Genomic DNA, 15,586 nt, shown 5'->3' on the forward strand with positions numbered 1-15,586 from the left:
GACTTTGCATAACTTTGCATAAAAAGTAAACATGTACATTTCATTATACACATTTTACATTCCAGAGCACCATCCGTGGTCATGGTTGGTTGTTTAATACACTGTCGTTGTTGGGTACAACTTCTTGTGGTCAAGTTCGCGTCAAGTCCAGTTAACATTAACTGCTTGAACCAAAAATATTGATTAAAAGAGGATATCGACATTTTGTAAGTATAATTATTTTATTAACTTACTAGTAGGAAAAACGGAGACCCTATACTTTAGTTTGCGTATTTTGAAACAAGGTTTTTCAAAATCCAGGCTTTCGTTTGACTAATGCCCCGCAACCACGCTTTGTGGTGACATCTTGTGGCAATTTAACCTACAACAAACCGCTTGCGCGGTGGCGGAAGATAGGATTTTTAACGGGAGATTGACATTCATCGGGCAAGTCGTCTACCCGCTTACCAAGTTGTAAATCTCATGGGATTTTTTAAGCAGATATACTTGTTTCGAATTACGATCAGATCAGTTTTTTCTTTGACCATCCGTGAAAAGACGCAGATTTTTTGAAGGCACAAAAATTGAACAAAAACCAAAAAATGTTTTGACGAAGTTAGTAATCAATGTGCCTTCAAAGAAATCTGCGTCTTTTTACGTATGGTCAAAAGTTTTTTGCCTTTGCTACGTTTGAATGCAATTAAGCTGATTATGCACAATCTGTTAACTAATTAATGTTTGCTGCAGCAAACTCTGCGACGACCGAAAAACAAATATTTGAGAAGGCGTTTATAGACACTCAACGCGTAAAGTGGTTCGTTCCGACGTTATCTGCTAGAATCGTTTACTGCAGATAAGTTATGTGAGTTTGAGCACTGGAGGGGTGCATACTGGTATAGGTCAGCGAGTGTAATACCATAGATATGTGTTTGGAATGCGTTGTACTTAATCAGTACAGAATCGCAGAGTTTTCTTGAAAGCTGGTTTTCCATCAACGAAATTACTAATCATTACGAAATTAATATTGAAAAGTGTAATTGAAATATGATACCCTTTTTCCCTCAAACAACTAATTTTGTAAATAGTCCAGTTGGTACTATAAAATGAATTTGAAAGACACTATTGACTGAAATTTGGAATTAGGTTAAAGTGATATTTTACAATGACCCCCGGCCGTTGTTAATATGATATTTTTTGATTTACGCAAGCCAGGCTTCGCTTCAAATGTTACGTCGGCAAAATATTCCTAACTTTTGGGCATTTCTAGCACTTTCAGTAACATTAGTAGTTTTAAATCCAGCAACCATGGCTGTACCTTTGTGGCTGCGAAAAGTGTGGGCGTTTCGAAACACTCTCATCATATTTTTAACTCCCATTTTGCTGCTTCCCATTATCATTGCAATTCCTGGCACGGTAAGTATCAAAACTGGATGTGTTTTATAGTGACTACACGGCACACATTGCGCCGATGTAACAGGTTTTGTACAGATGTTTACATTTAATAACACTGTATATTCCTGCGGCATCGTAACACCCTTATATGTTTGCTGATTGTGTAATAGCGGTTTTGAATGATTGGCAAACAGTTTTTACGATATTAACACTAGGTTTACCGCTGAGTTTACGTCGATTTAGTGTCATATTTGACCTATCTATTGCATTTCGCAACTTTGACGTCAATCTGTCCACACATACGTCAAATTTATACAAATGTGTCAGTTTAAAAAGTCGCAAATCAAACGTCGTAAGCAGTGTGCAAATAATAGTTTTGTCTCAGGAAGCAGCATGCGGGTACACCATACTCCTCATGGCGATCTATTGGATAACAGAGGCAATTCCGCTTGCTGTTACCGCCTTTCTTCCTCTTACAATCTTTCCTCTAAGCGGGATCATGACAGGGGACGAGGTTGCCCAGTCGTACTTCAAGGACACGAGTTGGCTCTTCATCGGAGGAATGTTCATCGCAATCTCGGTGGAAGTTACCGGACTCCACAAGAGGATCGCACTTCGTGTACTCCTTCTGATTGGAGTAAAGCCAAGATGGTATGAAATACACCGTAGTGTCGACCGTAACAGGTTGAAAGCATTTCTCTTAACATTATATCATAGGCAAAAGGACACCGTCATTGTATATTGCGAAGTGATTGCTTTGAGTATATATTTGGATTTACAAATGGAAATAATGGCAATGGTAATAAGCTACTACATGAATAACGTTCGCCAGTTATACAAAGCTCGATAGCGATTGTAAACAAGCACATGGCGTAGCTGGCTATGGCAATGTTTGCCAGACTCGATATGGAGAAGTTGAATTACAAAGTTAGTTTAATACGTGTACTGTGAAATATTAACCTTGCGGTTAGTAGATAACAGCTGTCGTGGTTCGCAGAAGTGTCCCTACTTTTCTGCAAAATGATTGCTCATTTACTCAATATGTTGACTATAGATGCAATCAACACAGCACATTTCCTAAACTGTTCTAACCCAAACAAATCAAACACAAAACAGAAAGACACGGACTATATTTTCAAATCATTCGATTGATATAAAGATATTACCAAATGTTTGAAATTTGAAAAATCCACCCAAGGATTCTATTGACCGACGATATAATGATATTTTTTTGCAGTTTGATGATGGGATTCATGCTAACCACGTTCCTCCTCTCCATGTGGATCAGCAACACAGCTTCTACAGCCATGATGCTTCCAATCGTGGAAGCGGTCTTCCGAGAACTCAAAGCCGACTCAGAAAGAGGGTTTCAGAAAGTAAGACACTTTTCACATTGACATCCATTTATTGCGATTTTCTTGAACAAATGTCACATATTTTACGTTGTTTTAGCTGCGCAAAGAAACGCTTTCAAAAATTAAGAGAAGATCAAGTGTAATTTCCAGCGATGTTTCAAATGACGATTATAAAGTTACGTCATTTGCAGATAACAAGGCTTTCGATGCACAGGTAATATACACTTTTCATACATTTGACACCCATAATGTCATAGAGCTTTACTGAGTGGGGACCTTCTCTCTGTTTATAAACATATATATATAGGAAGATAACATTGAGATCAAAGTTGATGAAGAAGATAACAACACCGATAAAAGTCCACCGTCCTACGACTCTGAAAACACAGAAGAAGCCGAAGTAGAACAGGTTAATACAAAGCTAGAGATACAGAAGTCAAAAAGCATTATATTTAAACCAATATCCTGATGCGATCCACAGAATGGAATGTTTTAATATAATGAGTGTGTGATGTGATTTTAGTTTGCAAACATTGCGACGATGATGTTTGCGCCATGGTAATTGCGTGCGAGAAACAAGTGGCGCCATTATTGAACAACTTGTTAATATTTAAACAACCTCATTGTATGAGTAACCTGGGGCCACTGTTTTAAGTGGTGATATGTTGAACGAAACTTTTTCGCGACTTCTTGCTCTATTTACGCAACTATTTAATCAAGTGAACAAATACTGTTTTACGTTCGTTTTACTAATCTTTGCATTGGTAACATCATATAGTTTCATAGAGTGGAAGGTAGCTGTTTTATGAACGCGTTTTTCTACTGTATCTCGCACACACTTTTTAACAGTATACCATATATGCATTTGTACAGCAAATCTTTCAAATCATCATGCTTTGATTGGATTATCACAGTCCAAATTTTCTAACATTACAAATGCCACAGTTCCTAGCAAAAGAAGAGAAGAAACGTCAAACTCGCATGGATAACTTGATCAAGGGCGTCACCTTGTGTGTGCCGTACGCCGCTAGTATAGGTGGAACAGCCACACTCACAGGAACCACTCCAAATCTACTATTGTCGGGTCAATACGAAACGTAAGTTTACTCGAAAAACTATTTAGTCTTCGCGGTTTTTGTGCAGAAAATGATTTGCGAGATGTTCGCAGAATCTTTCCAGACGCAAACGTTCAACTTTCTTTCGCCAATTGGATGATCTACTGCCTTCCCGGTTCTTGTGTTTTGGTCGTTATTGCGTATTTTTGGATGAGTTTCTTCTGGCTTGGATTTGAGTAAGTAACCAAAACTCTTTTTAATTATATAACAACACATGATAATGGGCACAGGTTTGGCAATTTCTGGTGATGGTTACAAATTCGGCTTTTCGAGTTACGAAATTACAAATCTCGTGGACTATAACTAATTGCTGTGGAGGTCAAAGTTTAAACATTTATTCTTCAATTACATTTGAAACGATCAGGAACAGAAAGAAACATTTGTTTTTTGCAGTATGAGCGAAGTGACGTCATGTTTCGGAAATGGCGAGGAGTCGCAGGGTGAAAAGGATGCGAAGAGGGTTGTGCAGGCCGAATACGATGCTCTGGGCGACATCAAGTAATAATTTAGAGGGGCCTGGGCAGATCACTATCACATATTTTAATCTAGGTGACACATTTCTTCGTTTTTTGACTTTTACGGACATTACGATGTTATGGGAAGTCAAATATCTGCTGCTTTGGTGAAACAAAATAGTACTGTTAAAAGTAATATTTTCAAATTCACTTACGCCGAAACACCCTCTCCCCCGTGTAGTATGGGTGGCAATAGAAAGGTATACTATTGGCGTTGTTTAAGTTTTCGTCAAAAAGTTACCCGAATAAAGATTTATTAGCAAAATAACTGGTGAAGAAAATAAATGCATCAAATTAACGAACGCCCCTCTTGTTTGTGTCTTCAATAAGGTGGGGGGAGGTGACAGTGTTGATTCTTTTCGTCACTACCGCCCTCTTGTGGTTTTTCCGCGACCCTGGATTCATCCCAGGATGGGCGATCATCTTTCCTGAGGACGGACCCACCGACGGCACGGTCGCTATGACAATGGCACTGTGGCTCTTTGTGTTGCCAGGAGAACGACCGAGTTTGCTAAAGCGTGACGATGATACAGGTAAGTTTTAAATTCAGGCTGCATTGTCACGATAATGTGTGTTGTTGTTTGTGTCCCGATTTAGTCATGAAGAAACCGGTTTCACCTGTGCTGGACTGGCCGACTGTCCACAAGATGTTTCCATGGGATATTCTCTTCCTGCTTACAGGGGGGTTCGCACTAGCTGACGGAGCAGTGGTAAAGCAACATTTTTCTTTTGTTTAGGTTTAAAAACAACATTGCTTTTATAAAATGCGTGGTATCCAGAGAACAGAAGTTTCTTTTTGTTAACTGTTGTTATCGGAATTGCTTATTAAATTCAAAGGAAACTGGATAATGTGGGATACGTTAAATGCCCAAAATGCCTAAACTTAACTTTGCAAAATTGCATTAACATATAAAATGTTAAAAGGAGTATAAGTTTTTTTGTCCCATGGGTAAGTAGCTAAACAAATTGGGAACACACAAGCTAAAGAGGCCATTTGCTTTCTGGCAGGAATCTGGATTTTCTGATTGGATGGGAGAACTTCTTACATTCCTCGATGGAATTGAGACGTGGGCAATATGTTTGGTTTGTACCATCATCGTGTGTCTCTTTACCGAGTGTTCGAGCAACACCGCCACCTCCGCACTGTTCGTGCCTATTCTGGCGGATTTGGTAAGTGTGCTATATTATACCTAATGTTTAAAACTGTTTAGAATTATTATAATAATGGTGTTCTTGGTGTTATTAAAATCCCACAAGGGAATTGTAAAATGATTAAAAGGAGCATGAATTGTTTTTTTCCTTAAATTATCCTCGCCAACTTTACAACTTCGACGTATGTTTTCATACTAACATTTTTTTACGAACATCATGCATGCTAAAGTCTTTTATACAGGGCGTAGCCATTATAGAAGAAGAGATTTAATTAAATCGAATAAAAAAAAACATTTTTTAATTGTATTGTTGCGTTTATTTCTTCTTATCCTTATGTACAGGCCGTAGCCATCGAAGTCCATCCACTTTATCTCATGTTGCCTCCGGTCATTGCGTCATCACTCGCATTCATGTTGCCAGTGGCAACCCCTCCCAACGCCATTGCATTTTCATATGGACACGTCAAGGTTATTGATCTGGTAAGTTTGCGTAGTACTATGTCAAGGTTCATCTCGGGACCACTAAAACTCTTTAATACGTACAAGCAATGAGCCAAAAGTGATCAGTGGGCTGTAGACAGTGCACACTGGTTCGACTTACATGAGGTCTCAGCAGTGCAGTATTCAATTTTGTTGCGTTGGGCACAAAACTACAAACGAACCAACGGAGACGAACAACTGTACACCGCACTAACCAATAGCCTTGCAAAAAGACACTAATGATCAGTGGTCTTTAATTTGTTCTGTGTGCACAATAACATACCACAGAAAACTCTTTTTTGACATACATCTCTAGATCAAGAATATGCATCTCAATTTGTTTGCAGATAAAATCCGGTTGGTTTCTCAATATAGCTGGCATTGCTGTTATATCGGTGTTTATCAATACATACGGGATGAGTATGTTCGGATTGAACGAGTTTCCAGAGTGGGCTGTACCCGAGAATAACACCGAAGCACCTGCCTTGGCATTTTGATATCCCATTTAGTTAAAGTGTTTGACAAATCACAAAACAGCATCGCGAATATCTTTTTCTCACCTCCATAAACGTTTTCTGAATGAGAGTAAATTTGCGAATATTTTGAATCCCTAAATATGTAAGATATGTAAAGTGCACTTTGTATGACGTGACAACGAATTTCATCACATGCTTTAACTCTGTTAATAGTCTATGAAAACGCAGAAATGTTTATACTGCTATCGCATTAGTGAGGATCGTCCTACCGTGCAGGCCCTTACTTGCCTACTATTGAAAATCTTAAACAGATTGGCAAAATCAAGCCCATTGAAACAATTTATTGTCCTTGATATCTCATTACTTACTGAGAAGATAAATATTTAACCAAGTTCTAATAAAAGAGTGCAGATTTGCAGTTTGTTTATCTTGTGTTCGTGCAAAATACTGTTTGTTAAACATGCTTCTTGTAATTATAAGCCTCAACGACAAATACAACAACAAAGTTACGGGTAAATTCCTGCGTTAGTACAAAGTAGGAATCGGAGACACGTTACATTTAGTGATGCTATTAACTTACGGAACCCTATTGTATGTTGCCTTATTCACTGCATACTAAAGTAACTCCATGCTTTATTATCCGACAATATTCGCTGGAACAATTGGAAAGTTAAACACGACCTCTGCAAGCAAGCAGATATATATCTCGCTGTTTCTCGAGTAAGGTTCTGAACTACCTTTAATAGTCCAGGTAAGCCGTCACTTTTTCGTGGTTGTTTGCCAACCTTCTGTTGCTTAGGAGCATAAAACCTCTACCTCAGTGACGTCAATACCAGACAAAACGCTGGTCGTGCGGTTTTCAAGTTACAAAAGCGAGTTTTTCCACTTGCAGCATGCCCAGCTCTCGAGTGCTCACGGATATTTATGTTACATTGGGACCAATATAAGTTAAAAAGTTACTTGGAATCCCTTGGGCGTAAAACTATGTCTCAAGGCAGGGGATTTGTTAAACGTAACCATAAGCAGGTGATATTTCAATGCAAAGGCGTTTTTAACGACGATATTGTTTGTTTGTGGTAGATCAGCAGCGTAAAGTCCGGTTTTTAGCTTTTTCAACCTCAGATTGAGGTCAAAAGCTTTCGGTATAACTATGTGCGTATGTCAGCTCAAAAATATAAGGAAGGATGAACTTTTGACAGTTTTTATGTTTAGCGGATATTTGTGCAAAAGCAATGGGTGTACCGTTATGGCTCAAAAAAGTCTGGGCGTTTCGAAACACTCTGATCACATTTTTGACTCCCATCCTCTTGCTGCCCCTTGTCATTGCAATTCCTGGCACGGTGAGTATCATATCGGTCTGTAATTGTTAGTTATTTCAAATTGGCCAGAAACTTTATTTGTACGTTCAAAAATAACTTTTTAAGACGTTTCCAATTGTACATATGTTTTCGATGAGAGAGGAAATTATTACAGGAATCAGCATGTGGGTACACCATACTCCTCATGGCGATCTTCTGGATCACGGAGGCTATTCCTCTATCAGTTACCGCCTTTCTTCCTCTCATCATCTTCCCTATAACTGGGATCATGACCGGATCTGAGGTCGCAAAATCCTACTTTAAGGACACGAGTTGGCTCTTCATCGGAGGAATGTTCATCGCAATCTCGGTGGAAGTTACTGGACTACACAAGAGGATCGCACTCCGCGTCCTCCTTCTGATTGGAGTAAAGCCAAGATGGTAAGTGTGGCAATACCAACTAACATTACCCGAATATTTATTTTGTATTACTTTTTTTACGTTTGGAAGATACTATTACTACACAATACAAAAAAACACTGTAATAATTGTTATGTTGTGTAGTGACATGTGAACAGAAATATCCGGATTTTGTTTATCAATGATGACACTGTCCTCGAACTGTTTTGTCTGTCTTTTGTTATGCCATCGTGTTCCTGTAAACTCCTAAACCACGGCATCGCTTGAATGCTCAATTAAGTGTCCTTAAATTGGCTTGAGGGTGTCTTATAACAGCTCGCAAAATCTGCGAACCATAAAAAATATTTTGTCGCACTTCTTGACCGATCTTTGGTTATAAATAAGACGTTTAAAGTGTTTGAAATAAACCTTTAGTAGATTAGACTACATGCACACTTGCATAATTCATGGTGAGGACCAAACTGTTTGCGCACAAAACAATCCCTTAGAAAAATGTTTTCTCTTCAAACTGAACGTCTGACGTGCGTATAATATAGACAAAACGTGTTTGTGCGACACAATGGCGGCCAGTGTTTGACTTCCAATACGCCCAAACTTTTTCGACAGCGCGATTCGTCACGCCTATTGCATAAACTATATTTTACTGTGTCAGCACCAGTCTGCAAATATTAGCTTGCAATCGTACGAGCTTAGCAAATACAGATCGTTCAGCACCTTATGCGTATTTACCACTGCTTGGATTAGGAATTCGTCGGTTCAGGTTGGACAAAAATAGATCTTATGTAACAGGCATTATTTTCTCTTAGACTGGGCGTTTCTTAGCGGTTATTATTTTGAGGAATTCTGACGCTTGAGAGGTTCTTTTGCACCCTTACTTTGCAGGGACCGTAGTTTGTAGAACGAAACACTCCTAAGACTATCAAAATCACATACCAAGAATTACCTTTGCGACTTTTTAATCAAAACATAAAACGCGAAACATACCTTAGATCAATACACATAAGCACTCGATGCGACTTTCTCCCAACAATGTTTCTTAGTATGCGCGTAACTTACTAAGAAACAACTTGGACCACTTCGCTCAGCGATTACTCTGTATTCTTTTAGGCCGAGGCGTAATCATAATATCATCGAAATGAGAAAAAATGCGAATATGGACGGATTATTCTAAAACATCAATGTAAAATTAAAACCAAAACCCATTAGCACATACGTGCGAGATTAACCCATCTGGCTAAGAGAGCGAAGTGATTAACGCAAAATCCCAGATGTGCACGCATACGCAAAGTAATCAAATTGCACAAAATAACACAAAAATGACGTTTAATCACAAAGTCCCCCGTTTTCGATAATGTTTGCTGGGTAAATGTCAGGTGTTGTACGTGCGTCATGGATTAGCACGCGGAGGTTTAATCGTGCAGAACGTCTTCATGAATCGATATATCGTCGCACCGTAGCATTCGAACGTGCACTGAAGTTCGATGTAGAATGTTGTCGCGATCTGTAGACATACTCGAACAAACAACAGTTAAAAGTCCTGGGCCTAAATTACAACATAAATTTCGCGGAATAATATGACTTGTCAGGTATTTTTTTTTATATTTGCGTGACAAACAGCTTCGGTTTTTGTTGCCATGAAGCAAGTGACATTTAATTTAAGCGCAAAACAACAAGAACAGAGAACTTGAGGATAATATACAAATAATAATAGCTTTGACTATTGTCATGTGTCAAAAGTTCGAATCAACAGTGAAAAAATCAAACATGTCCTTTCCAGGATTGGCATTTAATACGCAAAATCCCAGATGTGCACGCATACGCAAAAAGTAATCAAATTGCACAAAATGACACAAAAATGACGTTTAATCATAAAGTTTCGCTGCAACTTCAATAGTCTTGGCCCTTTCAAACGACATGCTCACTTTTATTCCTTTTAGAAGTTTGGATGAAAGGAACACCATGTATATATGACTCAGAGTAAAAGCTTTCTTTCATTGCTAAACATCTAGTTTCCTTCATTGGAAAGCAAAACTTAAATGACAAGAGTGTAGAACTAACTTTTTGCTGTGAACTAATTGGGCTGATACAAATTATAAATATGTTCAAAATAGGATACACATAACGAGTGTAATTCCATTCACAAATAGTTTTATGTTCTCTTTTGCAGTTTGATGATGGGATTCATGCTAACAACCTTCTTCCTCTCCATGTGGATCAGCAACACAGCTTCCACGGCCATGATGCTTCCTATCGTGGAAGCAGTCTTCCGAGAACTCAAAGCCGACTCAGAAAGAGGGTTTCAGAAAGTGAGTCTGTTGCATTAAGAAACCGAGACGGTGAGATTGTTTACCTAAATTTCACATTCATCTGTAATTCTCTAGTTGCGCAAAGAAAAGCTTTCAAAATTCAAGGGAGAATCAACCGTCATTACGAATGATGTTGCAGTTGACGATTACAATGTGACGTCATTTGCCGACAACGAGGCGTTCGAAAAGGAGGTGAGCCATTGTATTTCTTTATAAACCTGGACAGAGAAACACTTAAGGAACAACTCGAGTTACGCATATTTTGTTGTTCACAGGACTATACAATTGAGATCCAAATCAGTGATGAAAATACCAACACTAATGTTCCGCCATCGTATCATTCTGAAGACCAAGCAAAGGCCGAAGTTGAAAAGGTAAACAGGCCTGTGTTGCACTGTCCCACGTAAGAACGGCAAAGCTTGTCAGATTCGTCTGTAATGACCTGTTCTTAAATATGTCGGTAATTGTTTTAGCATCCACACCATGACATACATGAGCTTAAATATGAACAACATGAAAAGTAGCCAGGCTATGCTCTTCATGGATCATTTCCCGACAAGAAAATAGCGTCTTGGATTGTAACAGTTGACTTATTGAAGGATCGAGAGAGCTCCTTCAACCAGTAGGATGTACGCCTTTATCAAAACGCAAAAACAATAAAAAGTAATCCGGTGCTACAACGCGACACCACATATATGCGTGAGCACCAAAGGCGCAAAAGAGTGAACGATAAAAATATGTAACCGGAACACTAACGTTAATATTTGAAGGAATTTCTGTGTCGCATATTCTGGCTGTTTGCGTAAACATGCATGTCGGTTATGGTTCCGAGCATTTCAGTTTTGGTTTTATTTTGGTATTGGACCAACCGTGTGACAAATACGCAAGAACACAACTTCACAGTACAATTTTACTGACGTTTAACTTTTAAATTCCTACGAATCATGCACCACAATTTTGGTTCGAATAACAAACCAGTTGTGACGCACAAGTTTTTTCCCCATCACCTTGCACGTCACTTCAGCGGTTTGTCATCACCATGTGTTTTTATAGATCTTAGAACTAGGGTATAGTCGTTGGGAAACGCAAATAACCTCTTTCGTTGCAGTACCTGGAGAGAGAAGAAAAAAAACGGCGAAGTCAGATGGATAATTTGATCAAGGGCGTCACCTTGTGTGTGCCGTACGCCGCTAGTATCGGCGGAACATCCACTCTCACAGGAACCACCCCAAACCTAATATTATCGGGCCAATACGAAACGTATGGATATATATAATACTTTGCGACAATTTTGGTACAATTTTGAAGATTTTCTTAACAAAGTACTCGCGTTGTGTTATTCAGAATCTTTCCAGACGCAGACATTCAACTTTCTTTCGCCAATTGGATGATCTACTGCCTTCCCGGTTCTTGTGTTTTGGTCGTCATTGCGTATTTTTGGATGAGTTTCTTCTGGCTCGGGTTGGAGTAAGTTACTAATACTCCCATTTTAAAGAACACATTGTTTGGGTGCTGTTTAGGTTTTTAGTGTTAATAGGCACAGGTTCAATAATTTCTAATGCATTTTTAAGGCTTTTTGAATTGACCAAAGAAGCTCTTTTTTAGTATGAGTGAAGTCACCTCTTGCTTCGGTAAAGGAAAGGAATCGCAGGGAGAAAAAGATGCTAAACGGGTTGTGAGGGCCGAATATGACGCACTTGGCGATATCAAGTAAGTTGTTTCAATCATCACATGTCCTTGTTTGCCACTGAGTATTTTTTTATCTCCGCTGCATTGTAAAATTTCTAATAAACGTGTTTTTGTTTTCTGCATTTTGTACAATCGCGGACGTAGAAACAATTTGATTATAAATGTTTGCGATGCACATTTGCCGTGGTGTGTCCAGATAGAACCCAATTTCGCATATGTTCGGTCAAAATATGCAGTGATTTCGTCATAAAGGTGGGGGGAGGTGACAGTGTTGATTCTTTTCATCACTACCGCCCTCTTGTGGTTTTTCCGCGACCCTGGATTTATCCCTGGATGGACGATAATTTTTCCCAAAGACGAATCTGGTGAGCCCATTTTTAAGCCCACCGACGGTACGGTTGCCATGGCAATGGGTTTTCTGCTTTTCGTGTTGCCGGGCGAACGACCGAGTCTGTTGAAGCGTGACGATGATACAGGTAAAAGGCTAACAAGCCCTTTTTTGTTGTTGATTTTCTCCGCAATATTTAACGTTGCTATTAATTTCAGTGATTAAGAAACCGGTTCCGCCTGTGCTGGACTGGCCGACTGTCCACAAGATGTTTCCATGGGATATACTCTTCCTGCTTACAGGGGGGTTTGCACTTGCTGACGGAGCAGTGGTAAAATAGCAATAGTTCTTTAGTTTAGTTACCTCACAATATACTTTTTTTTTTTTTTAGTTACAATAAACATTTTTTTTTAAATTAACAAACCCCTCATTGGACGTTTGTTTATGATTTTTTGATATTTCTACCTGGCAGGCGTCAGGATTTTCAGCATGGATGGGAGACTTACTGACATTTCTGGATGGAATTGAGACGTGGGCAATATGTTTGGTTTGCACTATCATCGTGTGTCTCTTTACCGAGTGTTCGAGCAACACCGCCACTTCCGCACTGTTCGTTCCCATTCTGGCGGATTTGGTAAGTTCTCCACAAGCTCTATGTCTGACCGCCATTGTAAATTTTTGTATAATAAGCATAAAGAAGCTGTGGCTGAAAACCTCATCCAGTAATTCATCTGTCCAATAAAGTATAACATTAAATCAAATCTTGACGATTACCAACTTTTTGTTAAGTTGTTGCGTTGGTTTCTCATGTGTGTTTGTGTGCAGGCTGTAGCCATTAAAGTCCATCCACTTTATCTCATGCTGCCTCCGGTCATCGCGTCATCACTTGCGTTTATGTTGCCAGTGGCAACCCCTCCCAATGCCATTGCATTTTCCTACGGCCACGTCAGGGTTATCGACCTGGTAAGACAGCAGTGGCGATTTTGAAAGCTAGGAATTATCAATTACCTTTATCGCTTACAAAATTTATTATCATGACGTTGTGATGCTAGCGATCAACTTTCACGACGAGTTGTGTGTAAAAGATACGGAAACCGTATTTTGCCCTGTTTGGGAATTACAAAAAGCATAACTTGTTTTCAGATACTCTTTGTTTTGTTTGCAGATAAAATCTGGTTGGTTTCTCAATATTGCGGGTGTGGCAGTTATAACACTCTTTATCAATACATACGGGATGAGTACGTTCAGTTTGAACGAATTTCCAGAGTGGGCTGTTCCCGACAACACCACCGAAGCACCTCCCTTGGCAGTTTGACCTCCTTGGCAACTTGCAAATCAAAATATAAATAAATGAGGATTGCACAAAAACCAAGTCAAAAGTGTAATTTTAGAACTTAGAACGTGTAATTTTCTTTTAAGATGCAGTGATGTATTTTCGAGCACTCATATTGAACAATAATATTCTGATTGAACTGTATATTTCCCAAGTCTTTGATACTCATACTTTGGTCATGAATATGACTAAAAGTGGATTTTAATTTAACCCTTTAGAGCCCCATGGGTCACCGGTGAACCCATGACTTTAAAGACCTATACAAGCAAGGTTTCTGCTTTTTCAATTTTTTTTTTAACTTTAAAGCCCAGTGTCTTTTTTATTTAATTTTTTTCTGTTGATCAGTATACCCTTGGGCTCTAAAGAGTTGATGACTTTCTGTGCACAAGAATCTCAACAAAAAATTAATATAACAACAAAATAAAATAATAACACAGAATCGGCGATAAAGACAAAACTGTTTAGGTACGCAGTAAAAGTATATTCAAAATTCTGTGACTCATACTACGTTTGAGGTAATTCTATCTGTAGGAATTTGTCCGTCAATTGGCTGGACTTGGTATTGGACACGGAATAATTATATTAAACTATTGTGGTCACTCTATCTGTTGAAATAAACTGATGGGTAAATCAAATATTTACCAGCACTTTTGTTAATTTTGCATGAAGAAAATATTCGCGTTGCTTTGATTTCAAAATTCACGACTTGAAACAAATGCTCCTTGTGCATTTTATTGTCTTTGAGTGCACAGACTGCATTTTAACACAAGGCACGCAAGTTTGGAAACTAAAACATTTGCAATTTTTTTATTTTGTACATAGAATTGCTGTAAAATAACATATAGATACAAATAAAATACACCTCTAAATGTAATTAATCTCTTTTGTCTGATATTACACAGTTAGCATAGGGCACTCAGTTGGAACAGTGTAGCTGGTCTCGCCCCATAACTCGATGCGGTCGTTTGTTAGGACAACAGCGTGATCGACTGGACATTGACACATTCCCGCCATTCTCAATACTTCCACGTGTGAAAGTACACGTGGCCAGATCATAAAGTTGTCAATCGTTCCGCTAAATGAAAAAGGAAAGCAGTTTAGCCTTGTAACAAATTTTCATTTTGTTAGAACTTGTTATAGTAAGCTGGCATTTCAGTAAATTACCACATTGCAACTGTAGTTAATAATTTGTGATTCAAACCTTAAGCTTTGGTTTGGATCTCGGTTTCCGGCGTTATAAGCATCTTGCTCTTGTCCAATCAACGCGCTTCCACCTCCATCAATTATGACACCGGAGTATCCTACAGGAGGGTATTCCTCCCCATTAACAAACGTTCCAATCACTTTTCTTCCCGAATCAAACCACGTGCAAATGTGATTCTGTGTAAAAATAGCTGATAAATTATGCATGAAAGAAAAACAAACCTACTACGCTTTGTTTAAAACAATCATTCAAAAGGTGTTGGTGCAGCCTATTCAATCAAACTAACCAATTCATTAGGTTGCTTCAGTATAAAATCATCAGCCCATGAGTTGTGTATGTTCAAGCCAAGTATGTTTGGCGGTTTAATCCGATAAATAAATAGATCACTCTTTGAACTTGTCCAGTAACTAAGTATTGTAGCAAAGTCGTTCGGCCATTCATTAACTTTGATCCACGCACAAATCGTGCCGCTCGTCATCCTTGGGAAATACCCTCTGTACCGCACATAGTCTTGCGTTTGTTGAACACGTAGAAATGTAAAGCGT

General features: G+C 38.8%; 2 protein-coding genes across 2 annotated transcripts; both read left to right on the forward strand.

Annotated features, from left to right (window-relative positions):
* The first annotated feature begins 1,284 nt into the window (after nucleotides 1-1,284).
* LOC145889955 (Na(+)/citrate cotransporter-like) lies at nucleotides 1,285-6,484 on the forward strand. Its single transcript, XM_082981004.1, has 13 exons — nucleotides 1,285-1,392; nucleotides 1,757-2,022; nucleotides 2,609-2,747; nucleotides 2,824-2,940; nucleotides 3,049-3,135; nucleotides 3,672-3,823; nucleotides 3,895-4,017; nucleotides 4,235-4,339; nucleotides 4,687-4,889; nucleotides 4,954-5,066; nucleotides 5,365-5,526; nucleotides 5,850-5,987; nucleotides 6,335-6,484. Exons 1-13 carry the CDS (start codon nucleotides 1,285-1,287, stop codon nucleotides 6,482-6,484), a joined length of 1,863 nt encoding a protein of 620 aa, XP_082837130.1.
* Nucleotides 6,485-7,374: 890 nt separating this feature from the next.
* On the forward strand, nucleotides 7,375-14,404 carry LOC145888909 (solute carrier family 13 member 2-like). The gene is made up of 14 exons (XM_082979780.1): nucleotides 7,375-7,489; nucleotides 7,676-7,803; nucleotides 7,937-8,202; nucleotides 10,349-10,487; nucleotides 10,563-10,679; nucleotides 10,763-10,861; nucleotides 11,596-11,747; nucleotides 11,832-11,954; nucleotides 12,093-12,197; nucleotides 12,429-12,652; nucleotides 12,723-12,835; nucleotides 12,977-13,138; nucleotides 13,330-13,467; nucleotides 13,670-14,404. Exons 2-14 carry the CDS (start codon nucleotides 7,696-7,698, stop codon nucleotides 13,817-13,819), a joined length of 1,896 nt encoding a protein of 631 aa, XP_082835906.1. The 5' UTR covers nucleotides 7,375-7,489; nucleotides 7,676-7,695; the 3' UTR covers nucleotides 13,820-14,404.
* The last annotated feature ends 1,182 nt before the right edge of the window (nucleotides 14,405-15,586 follow it).

Source organism: Ascidia mentula, chromosome 2, assembly GCF_947561715.1.
Source record: "Ascidia mentula chromosome 2, kaAscMent1.1, whole genome shotgun sequence".
NCBI lineage: Eukaryota > Metazoa > Chordata > Ascidiacea > Phlebobranchia > Ascidiidae > Ascidia > Ascidia mentula.

What these genes read in the sequence shown, in the direction of transcription:
- LOC145888909 (XM_082979780.1), top strand. Translation starts at nt 7,696, where the DNA reads ATGGGTGTACCGTTATGGCTCAAAAAAGTCTGGGCGTTTCGAAACACT. An exon ending in GACGCACTTGGCGATATCAA is followed by an intron (nt 12,198 to 12,428) that starts GTAAGTTGTTTC and finishes TTCGTCATAAAG; the next exon opens with GTGGGGGGAGGTGACAGTGT. An exon ending in ACGTCAGGGTTATCGACCTG is followed by an intron (nt 13,468 to 13,669) that starts GTAAGACAGCAG and finishes TTTTGTTTGCAG; the next exon opens with ATAAAATCTGGTTGGTTTCT.
- LOC145889955 (XM_082981004.1), top strand. Translation starts at nt 1,285, where the DNA reads ATGGCTGTACCTTTGTGGCTGCGAAAAGTGTGGGCGTTTCGAAACACT. An exon ending in AAGAAGCCGAAGTAGAACAG is followed by an intron (nt 3,136 to 3,671) that starts GTTAATACAAAG and finishes CAAATGCCACAG; the next exon opens with TTCCTAGCAAAAGAAGAGAA. An exon ending in CACTAGCTGACGGAGCAGTG is followed by an intron (nt 5,067 to 5,364) that starts GTAAAGCAACAT and finishes GCTTTCTGGCAG; the next exon opens with GAATCTGGATTTTCTGATTG.